General features: G+C 44.1%; 1 protein-coding gene across 2 annotated transcripts in view; it reads left to right on the top strand.

The window, feature by feature from the left end:
* The window catches only part of LOC144489456 (chloride channel protein 2-like), a 563,382-nt gene that overhangs the window by 447,260 nt on the left and 100,255 nt on the right, over positions 1-15,867 (top strand). For both annotated transcript variants that reach the window (XM_078207326.1, XM_078207318.1), the window contains exons 14-15: positions 6,973-7,083; positions 7,210-7,423. In XM_078207326.1, the coding sequence (XP_078063452.1) occupies positions 6,973-7,083; positions 7,210-7,423 (325 nt within the window). The remainder of the gene's footprint in view (positions 1-6,972; positions 7,084-7,209; positions 7,424-15,867) is intronic.

The raw sequence follows: 15,867 nt of genomic DNA, 5'->3' as shown, positions 1-15,867 counted from the left end.
ACTAAAAGGCATAGAAAGTGGGCGATATTTATACTGCAGGGTGAGGGAATGAAAGATGAGTCACAGCCACAGAAACAAGGGGAAAAGACTGCGAATGGCAGCCCATTGAGAGAATAAATGATGTGAATGGCCAAACCTCTTCTATGTTCACCATCCAAGGTCCAAAACATTCATTCCAGGTTAAGCAGCGTTTCACTTGCATCTCTTTCAATTTGGTGCATTGTACTCGCTGCTCCCAACATGGTCTCCTCTATATCGGAGAGACCAAGCATAGACTGGGTGATCGCTTTGCTGAGCATCTTCGGTCTGTGCGCAATCAGGACTCTGACCTTCCCGTTGCTTGCCATTTTAACACACGATCCTGCTCCCATGCCCACATGTCTGTCCTTGGCCTGCTGCAATGTTCCAGTGAAGCTCAACGCAAACTGGAGGAGCAGCATCTCATCTTCCAGCTAGGCACTTTACGGCCTTCCAGTCTCAATATCGAATTCAACAACTTCAGGTGATTAGCTGTATCCCACTTTGACCCCTTGCTTTTCATTCTATTTCATTTTTAAAAAATTTTACTGTTCTCTACCTTTTATTTCTTTATTGTCTTTCGTAATTTTTCTTCCCCCCCACTCTTTCCCCCTACTTCATTCCCCTTCCCTTACCTTTTCTCCCCCTTTGCTTCCCCTTTTCTAAATTTTACCTCTGTCCCATCCATTCCCGCCTCCCCCCCCAACATCTTCATCTGTCACAGTTTACCCTCTCATTTTAGCTTCTCTGCCATTTGGCCATTCACACCCTTTATTCTCTCTCTGGACTGCCATTAGCAGCCTTTTCCCCTGGTTTCTGTGGCTATGACTCATCTTTCATTCCCTCACCCTGCAGTATAAATATCTCCCACTTTCTATGCCTTTTAGCTTTGACAAAGAGGTCATCTGGACTCGAAACATCAGCTCTTTTCTCTCCTTACAGATGCTGCCAGACCAGCTGAGATTTTCCTGCTTTTTCTCTTTTGGTTGTACTCATTGATGGCAGGGGGTAACAAGGGTGACCAAACACAACTTTGTACAGAAATAAAAGCAGAAAATGCTGGATAAACTCAGCAGGTCGGGCAGCATCTGTAGAGAGAAAAAGAGTTCCCATTTTGCGTCCAAATGACTCTTCTACAGAACTGGATTTTGTACAGTTTTGGTCTCTTTATTTAAAGAAGGTTGCAAATGCATTGGAAACAATTCAGAGAAGGTTTTCTAGACAACATAGGAATGGGCAGGCTGCCTTATGAGGAAAGGTTGGAGAGGTTAGGCTTGTATCCACTGGAGTTTAGCAGAGTAAGAAACATTGATTGAAACACGTAAGATCCTGAGGGGTGTTGACAGGGTGGAGAGGATGTTTCCTCTTGTTGGAGAATCTAGAACTAGAGATCACTGTTTAAAAATAAGCGGTCACCCATTTAAGATAGTGATGGGGAGAATTTTTTTCTATGAGGATTGCAAATCTTTGAAACACACTTCCTGAAAAGGTGGTGGAAGCAGAGACATTGAAAATGTTTAAGATAAAGATGAATAGATTCTTGATTAACAAGGAGGTGAAAGATTATCAGTAGGCGAAATATGGGATTGAGGTTACAGTCAGACCAGCCATGATCTTATTGAATGATGGTGCAGGCTCGCGGGGCCTAGTGGCCTACTCCAGCTCCTAATTCGTATGTTTGTGTACTCATATGTTTAGTGTGTGGACTTTGTAAATAACTATGGATTGTCATTTAACTCAATTTTAAGTTGGTAGCACCTTGTTTGTTTTCTTGTGAGTACGCCGTTTGAAATAGTAACTTTGATTTTCTGCAAATTTACCCTGTTTTATGGGGTAATTGTCCCCGATCCAATTTCTGATGCAAAAAATAAAAACTCAAAAACACCAGACAAATTGAGTTTTTGAAATTTGCAATTTAAACGGGCTTTAAAGCTTTTGATAATTTTAAAAAACTGGTTAACCCTGAATAAAGGTGTAAAATAGAAACAAGGCTGAGAAACTAACTATAAAAAGAAATGTGTACATTAATTTGTTTGGAAGTATTTTGTACACATTCACATGCACAACCTGACTATCTATTCCACTGAAATTGTCTGTTTATAACCTAGATTTATAGATCAAATGTCACAAGTAATCATTTCTAATTTATCATCTTCACCATTCCTCAGGCTTCACAGTATATACAGTGTAAATGTTATAAACTATAACATTAAATTTTAAATGCAGAACAAGATGACATAAATTAAACATTATTATACTGTTGTTGCGACAAAAGCATATGCCCTCCCATGTTTTCCTAATGGTGCAAATGAGCCAGTTTTATTAATAACTCATCGTTTTATCTTCAGTGCAGTCGATACTAAATGTACTCCACAAGTTAAAAGCTCTCTGAGAGATAATAGCTAGAAATGAGTTTACACTGTTCTGGACAGAGAATTGGGAATCGCAACCTGACCACACCCATTGCCATGGAGATGAGCTGCATGCAAATTTGGTGCTGCTTCTTCATTTGGCTGATTGTAGTGTTGGCCCAGGAAAGGTCCAAGTTGCGGGCTGCCTGAGCACTCAATAGAGTCCAAGCAGCATTCGCAGAGAGTACGCGGTGCTGTCAGCCCATCCCTCTTCAAGCCAGTCTCTCCCTCTCATAGGGAAGCTGCTCTAAATGATGGGAGAGATGCCATGGTTCTGCAAGGGGACCAGGTGGCTCTCAAGGAGGAGAATGAGTCAGGTGGCCAAAGAGGGAAGTTCCTGGAGTCTGACCCTGAGGACCTGGCAGCGGGGCCACAAGAAGTCTAACAACATCATGTGGGTGGTCAAGATCAGAGAATCCATCTCTTATCCACCAGATAACGCAGCGCCCACTTCACCCACTCCTGACACCCGGGGCTCATGTCTAGGCAGGGATGTTATTGCCATTTTGGTGGCTGCTCTGTCTTACTTTCTGAAGCTAATGAAGGAACAAACAGGCTGCCTTACCATATGAGCCCTCATAATTTTGGTTCCTTTTCCAAGTATGGTGGGGGTCTTAGGCTGAGTAACTGCACTTAGTTTATTGTGTTAAGACATTCATACATTCATCAAGGAGGGGGGGGGGGCGGTGTGGCTAAGACAATCACCTTCTCTGTTTCAGAACTGTTGTTCATTTATATGTGAAGATGGAGCACAGTGCATTTGAGTGTCAAAATTTTTCATTTTAAAAATCATATTTAATATTGTTTGCTCTGACATGCACTTTTTCACATTATATTACAAGGATAATTTCTCTGGGAACCTCACTTGTCCATGTTGAGAAATCCTGGTTGTGTTCCCTGTAATTTGACACTGATTAATTCAGTGGATGAAAGTCATGGGCAGCACAGCTGTGATTTCACAACATGTGTGTTCTGCAGCTGGGGTTCCTCAGCAACGGGGCAAACTGAGCAAATCTGCCCTTGTGTCATTTTGCTCATCGTCTGACGGTTGCTTAAGTCTCTGTAAATCCACTTTGTATAATCCCCGCCATTTCTGATACATTTGGACATCCCACAAAAATGCTGAGTTGTCAGAAAATGTTGGAATGTGCTTTTAATTCTCTTCTGCAGCTTACAGATAAACTGAGGCCGGGAGGATTGCTTGCTGGAACGCCACTCTAAGCGCTACTTCAAAGAGATGTCACATGCACCAATTCACAATCATGACTTTTTTCAAATTTTAGCTTTTCTACCCAACTTTAAGTTTCAAAATTTCATTTTGTTTAATAAACCCAAATAAATTCTACTTATTGAATTAGCTTTATCAGCGCTGTTGCATTCTCAGCAACATCAAGTACTTTTCTAAGTTTATGACCTTTCTTTACCAAAGCAATGTGGTCCTTTACTTATTAAATATAATCCATCTGACAGCTCAATAATCCCTTCCCCTTAATTACTATTAAAATACTTCTCACAGTTGATGTTTACCGTAATCTCTTATCCAGGCTTCTCATACCCTTCATATTTCTGATGAGCTTTTGAAGAATTCTGCCTCCTGTGTTCTTTTCTTAAGGCATTTCCATATAGAAACTTTTCAATTGTGATTTAGGGTGGAATATTCTGCTTTTTTTAACGTGTTGACTCAGGTGTGAAAAGTGCTGTGTAGTTCGCTGGCTGCAGTTCCGGTTTTCCTGGGGGGGTGAGTGTAGTGTTCGACATGCGGATCACCCCCCCTCCCCCATCACATTGGCGAGGTGGAGCTGGGAAAAGCCAGCAGTGCCACCCTCGCAATGCCAAAGGCAGTACCAGGGTATAAAGGGGAGGCAGTGGTGTATGGTATTGTCACTGGATCAGGGTAATGCTCTGGGAACCTGGGTTCAAATCCCAACAAGGCACATGGTGAAATTTTAATTCAATAAAAATCTGGAATTAAAAGTCTACTGATGACCATGAAACCATTGTCGATTGTCAAAAAAACCCATCTGGTTCACTGATGTTCTTTAGGGAAGAAGATCTGCCGTCCTTACCCGGTGTGGTCTACATGTGACTCCAGACCCACAGCAATGTGATTGACTCTTAAATACCCTCTGAAATGGCAGAGCAGCCACTCAGTTCAAGGGCAATTAGAGATGGGCCACAAATGCTGGCCCAGCCAGCAATGCCCACACCCATGAACAAATTTTTTTTTAAAGATTCCCCAGGTGTGTTCCTCTCCCCAGGGACCATGCTTAGCTGTGTGCCTCTGGCCAGTTCCCTCAACTCATTCACAGTTGTGAAAATCAGTTGTAAATGTGATCGACGTGACATTATGTTGGCAAGGGGTGAATTCCAATCGTGGGGGAGGGAGGGGAGGGGAGGGACGATAGGACAGGTAAGCCCACTGATTATGTTTAAATGTATGGAGATGAGATTCCTGTTCTTCATGGGTGGGATCCTCATTACTTCACCGGCGAGGGGGGCAGGGAAAATCAAAGAACGATATCGCTCCACCGATATTCTCAGTGAAGTGGTCTCATGAGATTTTCCCCCGGCATCACCATTTTGGTGAATGCTGGCAGAAAATCCCGGTTTTAGCGTTAGATCAACAGTTAGATCCAGAAGAGACAACATTTGCTTTTGAGTAACTGCTGACTGAAGGCAGATTTGCCCAAATAGTCATTCAAACAAATCCTTTACGCCTGAAGGTCTTTGAAGTTCCAAACTGGACAGCAGGTAGTGCTGGATCTGGAACTTGGAAAGATGCATTAAAAATTGTAAAAAAAAAAGAATTGGGTCAAATTATTTTAATTAACATGAAGTCTCAATGGTTATTTGGCATAATGGCCACAATAATTTCAATGGGTCAGAGTTGCGGCAAAATAACAACATGTGAATGATTTATGCCTTTATTAATTCTCAAATCGACCAGCCATTTGTGGCTTAGGTCCAGGCTTAGTAGCTTCACTGCTTCTTATGCCATTTCTTTGCAGTTCATCTGCTCTTTCTCAGACTTTCTCAATGCTAATCTCATAAATTTCACCCCCAAGTTGATGGTTTTCCGCACACTCACAACACGATTCCTCACCAACATTATTCACTGATTGTTTTTATTCTTGCTGTTGATTCTGGACAAGCACATGTGCTTTAATATGAGAAACTTCCAAATACACACATGTCATGTCAGAAAAACACCACCATGGCATGTTGATTTGACCCCACCGGCCCCCTCACCCCCACCCACCGCCGCATGTTTTCCAGTGGCAGAGGCGGCTCACCATTAGCTGTCAGCCGATATCTACAGCATTTTGCATGGCTCGCCACTGGGGAACCTGCCATGGGAGGGGGGGGGGGGGGGGGGAGGGAGGGGGGTGGTCGCCCTCAGTAAGACTGAAAGATCTCGCTGGCGGGAAGGGCTGGAAAATGTTGACGTACATTTAAAACCCATGCAATATAGAGATATACTATGAGGTGTGACAAGCGCTTCTTATGAACATTGACAGTCAATGATATTGACTCCCTCTGAACCTCTCTTTTATCCACATCAACCCTCTCCACCATAGGTGTTTACACTCTGCCATTCCATGTTTTCCTTCCTTATTTCACCTTATTTAAAACAGAAGTGTTGTGAAGGTATTTATTATTGGAAAAATTCTGATACGGTTTTAGAGAGGATAAAATTCAAGTGTTGGACACTTATCCATCCCATAGTCTTTCTCTTTATAGATATTTTGATACTGCTTTACCTTCCAATAACATGACCAATCATACCCGCAATAATCTTAGATAGTTTCCTGATGATGGTTTAACATTTTCAACATTTGAAGTTTAGACTTGAAATTTTTTCTGAACAAAATGTGGATATTAAATGCTTCATATGAAAGAGATGTTTGTATTTACAGCATTTCTGAACTTCACAGACATCTATCTGTAGAAGTAGAGCCCAAAGGATCTCTTTAGATCAGGATTCTGATAAAACAAATGAAGTGGGAAGAATTGTTACAATTGCACGATGTAACGGTGATTAGCACCGATGTCTCACAGTGCCAGTGACCCAGCTTCAATTCCGGCCTCAGATAAGTGTGTGGAGTTTACATGTTCTTGCCGTGTCCGCATGGGTTTCCTCCGGGTGCTCCGGTTTCCTCCCACGGTCCAAAGATGTGCAGGTTAGGTTGATTGGCCATGCTAAATTGCCCCTCAATGTCAGGGGGATTAGCGGGGTAAATAGGTGGTGCTGCGGGGATAAGGCCTGTGTGGGATTGTTGTTGGTGCAGGCTCGATGGGCTGAATGGCCTCTTTCTGCACTGTAGGAATTCAATGACTCTATTCAATGTGTAACATTGCAGTAGACTATAGAACCATAGAATCCCTGCACTATAGAAAGAGGCATTCAAAAAGTGCGATGCATCATGCTACGTATAACAATTGGGCAAATTTTCCTTCGATGGTGGATTTGAACAAATTCACAGATATTTCTTTGTCGATGAATAGTGTTTGTTTCAGCAGTTTGTGCTGGCTTCTTTTTCAGGTGCTGCATTTGGTCGCCTTGTTGGGGAAAGCATGGCAGCTTGGTTTCCTGACGGTATCCATGCAGATGGTCGTATTTACCGTATTGTGCCAGGTGGATACGCTGTTGTAGGTGAGGACTTTTTCTGTCTGCCATCATTATCCTTGGCCGCCACAGAAGAATGAATGAGCAGAGTTTATGAGCCAAATGAATCTGGACTTCTTTGCCAGCTGTTTAATCCCCTGGTTTTATCTGCAGGTGCGGCAGCACTGGCTGGTGCGGTGACCCATACCATTTCCACCTCAGTGATTGTATTTGAGCTCACGGGCCAGATCTCCCACATCCTTCCCGTCATGATCGCAGTCATTCTCGCCAACGCTGTTTCCCAAAGCCTGCAGCCCTCTGTCTATGACAGCATTATCCGTATTAAGAAACTTCCGTACCTTCCCGAGCTCGGCTGGGGACACCTTGAGTGAGTAGTCTTTTCAATTACTCCTGTTTAAAGGGATTGGATACACAAGGATATCCAAAGCTTCTTTTAGTTGCAGAGTTTAAGATGCAATTTGACAGGAAAACAGTAAATTAACATCCTATATCTTGATTCTGGTGTTTATAAATGTTGTCCAAAGAGCAACAAAGCTGAGGCTGAAAGGCGGCAGGTGGAAGCGAGGCATTTTGAGGATCGTTGAGCAGAATGCCAGCTTTATATCAAAGGTGGAAAGCATTGAAAATCATGTTCGCACAAAATTTCAAAAGCAATATTCACAAATTTTTTAATTTACCCTTGATCAGAACCTCAACTGCTTCCATAATGGAAGATTGTAATCATATTCAGACGAAAGCTCCAGTGAGGCCTAGATTCAAACGATCCTGACAGAACTCACACTGAACAGTTTTGAGCAGCTTAATGCTGACAATCCCTTCTTCTTACAAACATTGACAATCAATGATATTGATTCCCTCTGAACCTCTCTCTTATCCACATTAACCCTCTCCACCGCGTGTGTTTGAACTCTGCCATTACATTTCTCCTTCTTTGTCTCATACATCTCCCGTAAATAAATTAATCCCAGTAGATTTATTTTCTTATCCAGTTTCCAAGCAGCTTTCTTTTAATGCTATTAAGGCTAGATCCTCCTGTAAAATAATTCCTTCCAGTCCTCCCAATTATTCCCTCTATCTGCATGTTGAACGTACCCATTTGACCCATTTTTATTTGCTCTAACACTCCTTTCCTGTTGCTCATGACATGCCTTGTCTTTACTTCAGTTTTTTCCCACTTTGCAACTTATCACGGATAAGTTGTAAATTATTTTGATAATTAATTTAATCCTCTTCAAATCTCTTGCCTTAGACTTCCAGCGATGCATTCAAATTGACGTATCCTTTGTTGTGAATTAGGTTTTATAACAACAACACACAAATTATTCTGTAACCAGAACATCCCTGAAAGCTATTCCCTTTATTAGCCTCAATGCAGGAATTGCCATCAATTCAGAGTTTAACACAACTGTAATATAGCTGCGATGTAGGCACAGAGATCCTACTTAAAGTGCTTCATTTGCTTGGAAAGAGAGAGCCTGGTTCAGTCAGTCAGTAATTGCAGTTCTACGGGTAAAACGAGCCGAGGTTTGCTCCATGTTCTACAAGGAGTGTTTTGGTGAACGGTTATTACAATTGTTCTCAGTGCCCAGGGTTAGAGAGGGGAACATTAACCAGAGTTCCACTCCTGATTGCTTTCCAGTGACAGTTTACATGGTGAATATCAATGGAGGGCAGATACAAGTTGGTTACAATGTAACACATAATAAAATGCCTCACCAATACCATCAAGCGTTATTCATTTATTAATGGCTACTTTAATGAGGTGAATTGTAGTCCCAGAAAGACTCAATGTGCAGAGTTTTATGCCCACCCACCCCCCAGGAGTGTGTTGGCAGGTGGGGGAGGTGTTGAATGCCCACTTGCCTGTGGGCCAGCTGAAGCTCTTAAATGACCACCAAACAGAGCCAGGTTTGCCCTCGGATTTTACACCGGGGGTAAGCCACTACCCATGTAAAATTCAGCCCTGTCTTCCCACGAGGAGAAAATTGACAAGGAAACCAAAGATTAAACCAAATGTAAAAATCATCCAAAATTTAGTATTTGAAAACATTGTGTAGATTCCACTGATTCAGTGATCGGTATATCACCTGATGTTGTCCTGATCCATATCAATCTAAAAGATTTTCACCGGAATTTTCCCATCCCGCCCACCATGATTCCCATGGCGGACAGGGGCCGGACTACGCAAAGGTCCACTGACCTTGGGCGGAATGTTCTGTTCTTGGGGCGAGTGTGGTCAAAATGTTTGGCCCTTTGCATTTGAATTAGTTGATCTTAACTAAGATGGCACTTGAGGGTGTTAAGAATGGCTTCAGCCCTCTACACACAATGAGAGAAAGAAATAATAGTTGGCATTCCCACTCTTGACCACCTCCGTGATCCCTGCTATATGATGTGGTTGATGGACAGGATTGAACATGTCAGTAATACTCCTGTGAATGATTAGATTCTTGACCTGCATTGCTCGGACTCGCCCTTGAAGAATGGTGAGGAAAAGGTGTCAGAGGGCAGCCAGCACCATGGAGTCTTGCTTCAGTAATGGAAAGATGAATTATTTTATCACGCCAGCATAATGGGAGTTGACTGAGGAATGAATGAACCTTGTGCTATGTACAAAGAGCTGAAGATTCAGAATGAACGAAGCACTTGTTGTGATCCAATGAGGAAGCATTTACTTTTTGTCTAATGTAGACAAAGTTGGAGATCCTCGTTACCCACAAGGAGATTAAAGCCACAGAATTCCACAGGTCTAAATAAGCAAAACAAATTTACTACACGAAGGTAGAAGACTAAAACAATCTACATTATTTGTCTAACATTCAGAATTGACGGGAGCGATTCTCCCAGCCCGCTACACTGCTCGAGTAGCGCAACGGGCCAGGAGACATCAGCGGGGGCCATTTTGTGGGCTTCCCGCTGGGCGCCTCCGTGCATCTCCGGGACCAAGATTTTCAGCATCATCAGATTTCTGGCACGGACCTGATTTCAATATTGAAATCTTTATTTGCATTTGATGCTAGCAGGCCCTGGACTGAATTCCCCGGACCCGTTAGCATCTTCCTCCTGTCCCCACCCTGCCGGGAGTAGTTCACTCCAGTGGGATTTACTCCTGCTCCCCACTAATGGGGAACAGACGACCTGAGAGAGGCCATTGAGGCCCCCCCAGGAGTCGGGGTAAGGGGTGCCCCTTCAGCAGTGCCAGCCTGGCCCCCAACGCTGCCCAAGGGACACCTTGGCACTGCCCACTGGGCACCAGGCGGTGCCAAGGGGGTGGAGCCAGAGGGGGTGGGGTCTATTGGGAGAGCAATCTGTGGGGGGGAGGGGGGAAACCTACTGCCATTTTGCAAGGGGATCGACCAGGGAGGGAGGGAGTGAGGGTGATTGGGGCTGGCCATCATGGTGGGGGAGAATAGGGGCTGTCGGGGGGGTGGGTGGTCAGGGCTGGTCATTGGGATCGGGGCATTTGGGACTGTTTGGAGTTGGGGGGGGGGAGTTGCATAGATCGGGGCTAGCTGGTGGGGGGAGGGGGCAGCAAGATCACGGTTGGCCGAGTGGGGGGTCAGGGAGATCAAGGGATTTACTCCCATTTTCCCGCACGTTGGGAACTTCGAGTTTTTTTGGGAGAATCCCGGCCAACGTGAGGTAAATATGAATTAACAAGCAAACTGTGCTCGATCCCTAATAGTTTTTGAGAAGGTGTTGGTGAGCTGTCGTCTTGTCTGTGTGTCTCCCTCAAAAGGAATTTCAACTCTTCACTTTTGAAGATCTAGCGCCTGAATTCCCTCCAAAACAATTCCAACTCAGACAGCCTCAGTGACTGAGTATCTCCTGATGGTTCAATCTCCTCTCATGAGGCTGCATTCCACAGCATTCAGAAAGCTGCACTCTTTCTGAACTCCAGTCTACCTGCTGCACCATGCTATAAATTGCTTCCAGGGTTTCTCTGAGGCCTAACTGTCTGGTATGAAGCCAGTGACCTTCTGCTACCTTCCCAGCTCTCCAGGACTTCTCTCAGCCCTAGCTGTCTGGAGCCTGTGAGCTGCAAACCACACAAGGTCCAAACTACAACCAACCCTCCGCTCTCCCTGAAACCAGAGAACCTTCCTAAGCTCCACCTATCTCCAAGGTGATGCAGCCTTTCCAGGTTCACGGAATGCTTTTAAACTAAATCAGCTCTAACTCCCAAAATAAAATATCTCGCTGGTCTGCATTTCTTTGCAAGCAGTGTGAACATCACATCTCCAGCTCTCAAGCTAAGGACGCCCACTTGCTGTTTTACGGCTCTACCCTCACCACTGGCTGCTACTGGTAAAATGTCATCCAGATCCCGTCACCTGCCCACGGAGGTTTGGGTCCCACTTTCAGTACCAGTGGCAGAACAACCGTCAAGATTAAAACATTCTGGACCAGTTGTTTAAAAAATCACAAAGAAAAGAAAAATTTTTTAAAGTTTTTAACGGTACACTTTATTTAAGAGGATTCAGATAGTGGCAGTTTGTTGTGTGATCTTTTCAACACACAGTCACCCCATTCCTGCTGCAAAGTGGGGCAACCATTAGGGGTGGCACAGTGGTTAGCACTGCTGCCTCACACCGCCAGGGACCCGGGTTCAATTCCGGCCTTGGGTCACTATCTGTGCGGAGTTTGCACATTCTCACTGTGTCTGCATGGGTTTCCTCCGGGCGCTCCGGTTTCCTCCCACAGTCCAAAGATGTGCGGTTAGGTTGATTGGTCATGTTAAATTGCCTCTTAGCATCAGGGGGTTAGTAGGGTTATGGGGATAGGGCCTGGATGGGATTGTGGTCGGTGCAGACTCAATGGGCTGATTGGCCTCCTTCTGCACTGTAGGGATTCTATGAACCAAGACAGCATAACTGCCTCCTAAAGCCTGACAAATTGCTTCATTCTCACATAAGAAACATTAAAAGCACAGACTCTTTCAAATCTATCAGAACCTACAGTCTCAGGGTAGGTTACACTAGTTTAGTCATTACTTGTCTTAAATAATAACAGTTGGCAGTCTATGTCTGCCTTAGTGTGTTCAGCTCTCAACCTCTCAGTGATCTATCACATATCACATTTGCTGCCATTTAGAATTGGTGCCTCACTGAGTGAGCATCAGTGTCACTGACTGGAAACAGTGGGTGATACAGCGGCAAAGTACAGCTTTGTGTGTTACTCAAACACAAATCAATTCACAGGAGTGTCCTGAGGGTCTTGTCTGCTTTCTGATTAGTATTTTTCTTTGTCACGGCATTTCTGTAGAAGCCTGGATTGCTTAGATTGTAGGTGACAAAACTTCCTAATGGAAGGCAAGAGACGACAGCTCAAATTTTCCAGATGGGAAAGATGGGTGAAAGCTCATTGTGCCGGGTGGATATTTGCTCTGTATCGATTTCCTATAGGCTGCTGAAATTAAACACTTCCAACAAGCAGGAACTTTGATGAAATAGTCATTTGAGGCCAAGGTGCCCTGCACACCATTTCCCAACATTCTGGCATGCAGGGAATTGGTAGGAAACCATCTCCATAGTAAGAGTGTATCCAGGGTTGTTAGGTTCTGAAAAATATATCAAAAGTCATGGGAAGGGCGCAATGACATTAGATGGGTGTATTCTAACTACGTCTTGGCAGTCTTTCATTATTTTGCTTTTTCCCTGAGGCATTTAGGTTCTGAGGAGCCTTTTTGTCAATCGTACCTTTTCTTTTGCCCTAACACCACTGCCAGTTGCCAGCAATGTGCTATCTTAAAGAGATCCCTATGTTTGGAAGAAGACTGCCAACAGAGGAATGAAGACAGATTAAACTGAGAGGAACTTTGTGCCCACCCAGTTTGTTACATTTATTCTTTCGTGGGGTGTGGGCATCACTGGCAAAAGCCAGCATTTGTTGCCCATCCTTAATTGCCCCTGAACTGGGTATCTTATTCGGCCATTTCAGAGGGAAGTTAAGAGTTACCCACATTGCTGTGGGTCTAAAGTCACAAGTAGGAATCCAGAGACCAGGTAAGGATGGCAGATTTCTTTCTCCAAAGGATGTTAGTGAACCTGATGGGTTTTTATAGCAGTCACTGATAGTTTTATAGTCACCATTACTGAGACCAGTATTCAATTCCAGATTTTTTATTAAGACAGATGTTCATTTAACATTGACTCATTGTTTTGCTTCAACTCGTTAATAAGTTAGTGTCGGTATATCTATTTAACATTGAGTGCCGTTTTGCAGACTTCCTCTTCTGTGGCCTGCCTACGTACAAAAGTGCTTCCACACTTGCCCTCAGTGCCTCTTCCTCCCCTCTCAGCTGCCCTTGCTAATGGGCCTTGCCTTCTGCAAACCCCTCTCCCCACCCAGGTTATTAAGTTATTTCAGCTAGGAATACACAGTGCTGCACATGTATGATACAGTATTTCAATGAATGCATTGTTTTTTACTGGACAAGAGATATCCAAAGGAACTTAACTGTGGGAACCTACGACCGGAATTTTACTGGCACTCTCACCCAAGGCTCGTAAGATCGTGCCCGAGGACAACAGAGAATGCCGTTTTGTGAGCCTCGTCCACCTTGATTTCGGGCGGGTGGGCGTGCCGATAAAATCAGGGCCTACGTGTCACTTAAAGTTGTGATTTTTGAGGAACCACAGTGTGGCCTTACTGTAATTGAATTTAGATTCCATTAGCGAACATGGTGAGATTTGAACCCATGTGCCGAGAACATTAGCCTGGGCCCCTGGACTACTCGTACAGTGACTGTACCGCCATCTCCACACATTCACACTAGACCACTTGGATCCAAAAACAGAGGAGCACATTCCTTGATTTTCCAGGCTATTGGTGCATGGAGGAGTTCCTGTTTTCAAAGGAAGCTGAGACAACAGACCTGATGGCAGCACTAAGAGGTGAATGGCTGATTAATTATAATGCAGTAAGAAGTCTCACAACACCAATTTGTGTTTAAATTGAGTTTGTGTCTTTCTATGCCCTGTTTGTGAACTGAAATCCCACTCACCTGATGAAGGAGCAGCGCTCTGAAAGCTAGTGGCTTGTGCTACCAAATAAACCTGTTGGACTTTAACCTGGCGTCGTGAGACTTCTTACTGTGTTTACCCCAGTCCAACACCGGCATCTCCATATCATAATTATAATGCTACATGCTTCCCAGTCACAATATGTTGTACTTTGAGTGGTATTGCACGAAAGACAACATGCCCGGCTGACGAAAGCCAGCAAGATGTCAGCAATCAAACCTCTGCAAACGTATGTCTTTTCACAACCAACTCATTACAAAGCAGTGATAATTTCACCAAAGTCCTACAAGAAGTAGACATAATGAATGTTGCAGATGTTTCTTCACTGTTCACTTAGTGCGGTGCGGTGCTAAATTGTTCTTTGTTAATGTTCGACTTACACAAAGAATTACCTGCTGACACACACTCATTCTGCTGAGATACACAAAAGATGAACAATATGGACAATAGAAATGGAAGCTGAAAGCTTTCTGCCGCATGGAAGTTAAATACCGCCTTCAGAAACAAGAGCAATTGAGGACAAAATTGCCAGTCAGTTGTCCTTTCACAGAAACCTGAAGTCTATTCAAAATGGTTTCCCTTCAGGACATGTTGAGCAATAAAATGTTACATCATTGATAAATTGGCTGCTCTGCCATATGGATTTAATAATATTTTATATTAAATATTAAAATTCAATCAAAATAAGCATCTCTAAGATATATTAAATCACTTAAGGCAGTAGCTTCAGTTTATACACTTTATTCTTTTGTGAGATGCAGGTGTTGTTGGCAAGGCCAGCATTTGTTGCCCATCCTGAATTGAATCATAGAATCCCTACAATGCAGAAGGAGGTCATTTGGCCCATCGAGCCTAACCGACAACAATCCCACCCAGGCCCTATCCCTGTCGCCCCATGTATTTACCCTGCTAATCCCCCTGACACTAAGGGACAATTTACCATGGCCAATCAACTTAGCCTGCATATCTTTGGAGTGTAGGAGGAAACTGGAGCACCCGGAGGAAACCCCATGCAGACATGGGGAGAATGTGCAAACTCCACCCAGACAGTCACCTGAGGCCAGATTTGAACATGTGCTAACCACTGTGCCATCGTGCCGTCCTCTCTCGAGAAAATGACAGTGAGTCCCCTTCTTGAATCGCTGCAATCCACCCTGTGCGGGTACACCCACAGCTCTGCTAGGAAGGGAATTCCAGAAGTTTTATCCCATGTCATAAAGTATCAGTAATATAGTTCCAGGTCAGGATGGTGTGAGGCTTGGAGGGGAACTTGCAGATGATGGTGTTCCTATGCATCTGCAGCCTTGTCCTTCTAAGCCGTGGGTTTGGAAAGAGCTGTCAAAGAAGCCTTGGTGAGTTGCCGAAGTCCCTCTTGTCCCACTGCACATCGGTGACGGAGGGAGTGAATTTTTAAGATGGTGGATGGGATGCCAGGCAAGTGGGCTACTTTGTCCTGGATGGTGTTGAGCTTCTTGTGTGTTGTTGGAGCTGCACTCATCCAGGCAATGGAAAACGTTCCATCACACTCTTGATTTGTACCTTTTAAATGGTGGATAGGCTCTAGGGAGTGAGGAGGCGAGTGATTCGCGCAGAGTTCTCAGCTTCTAACCTGCTCTTGTAGCTGCAGCATTTATGTGGCTGGTCCAGTTCAGTTATTTGTGAATGATAACCCTCATGATGTTGAAAGTGGGAGATTTAACAATGGTAATGCTATTGAACATCAAGGGCAACGGTCAGATTCTCTCTTGTTGGAGATTTTCATTGCCTAGCACTTGCATGGTGCAAA

Source organism: Mustelus asterias, chromosome 3 (genome assembly GCF_964213995.1).
Source record: "Mustelus asterias chromosome 3, sMusAst1.hap1.1, whole genome shotgun sequence".
Taxonomy (NCBI): domain Eukaryota; kingdom Metazoa; phylum Chordata; class Chondrichthyes; order Carcharhiniformes; family Triakidae; genus Mustelus; species Mustelus asterias.
This window is presented reverse-complemented; position numbering and strand designations above follow the sequence as displayed.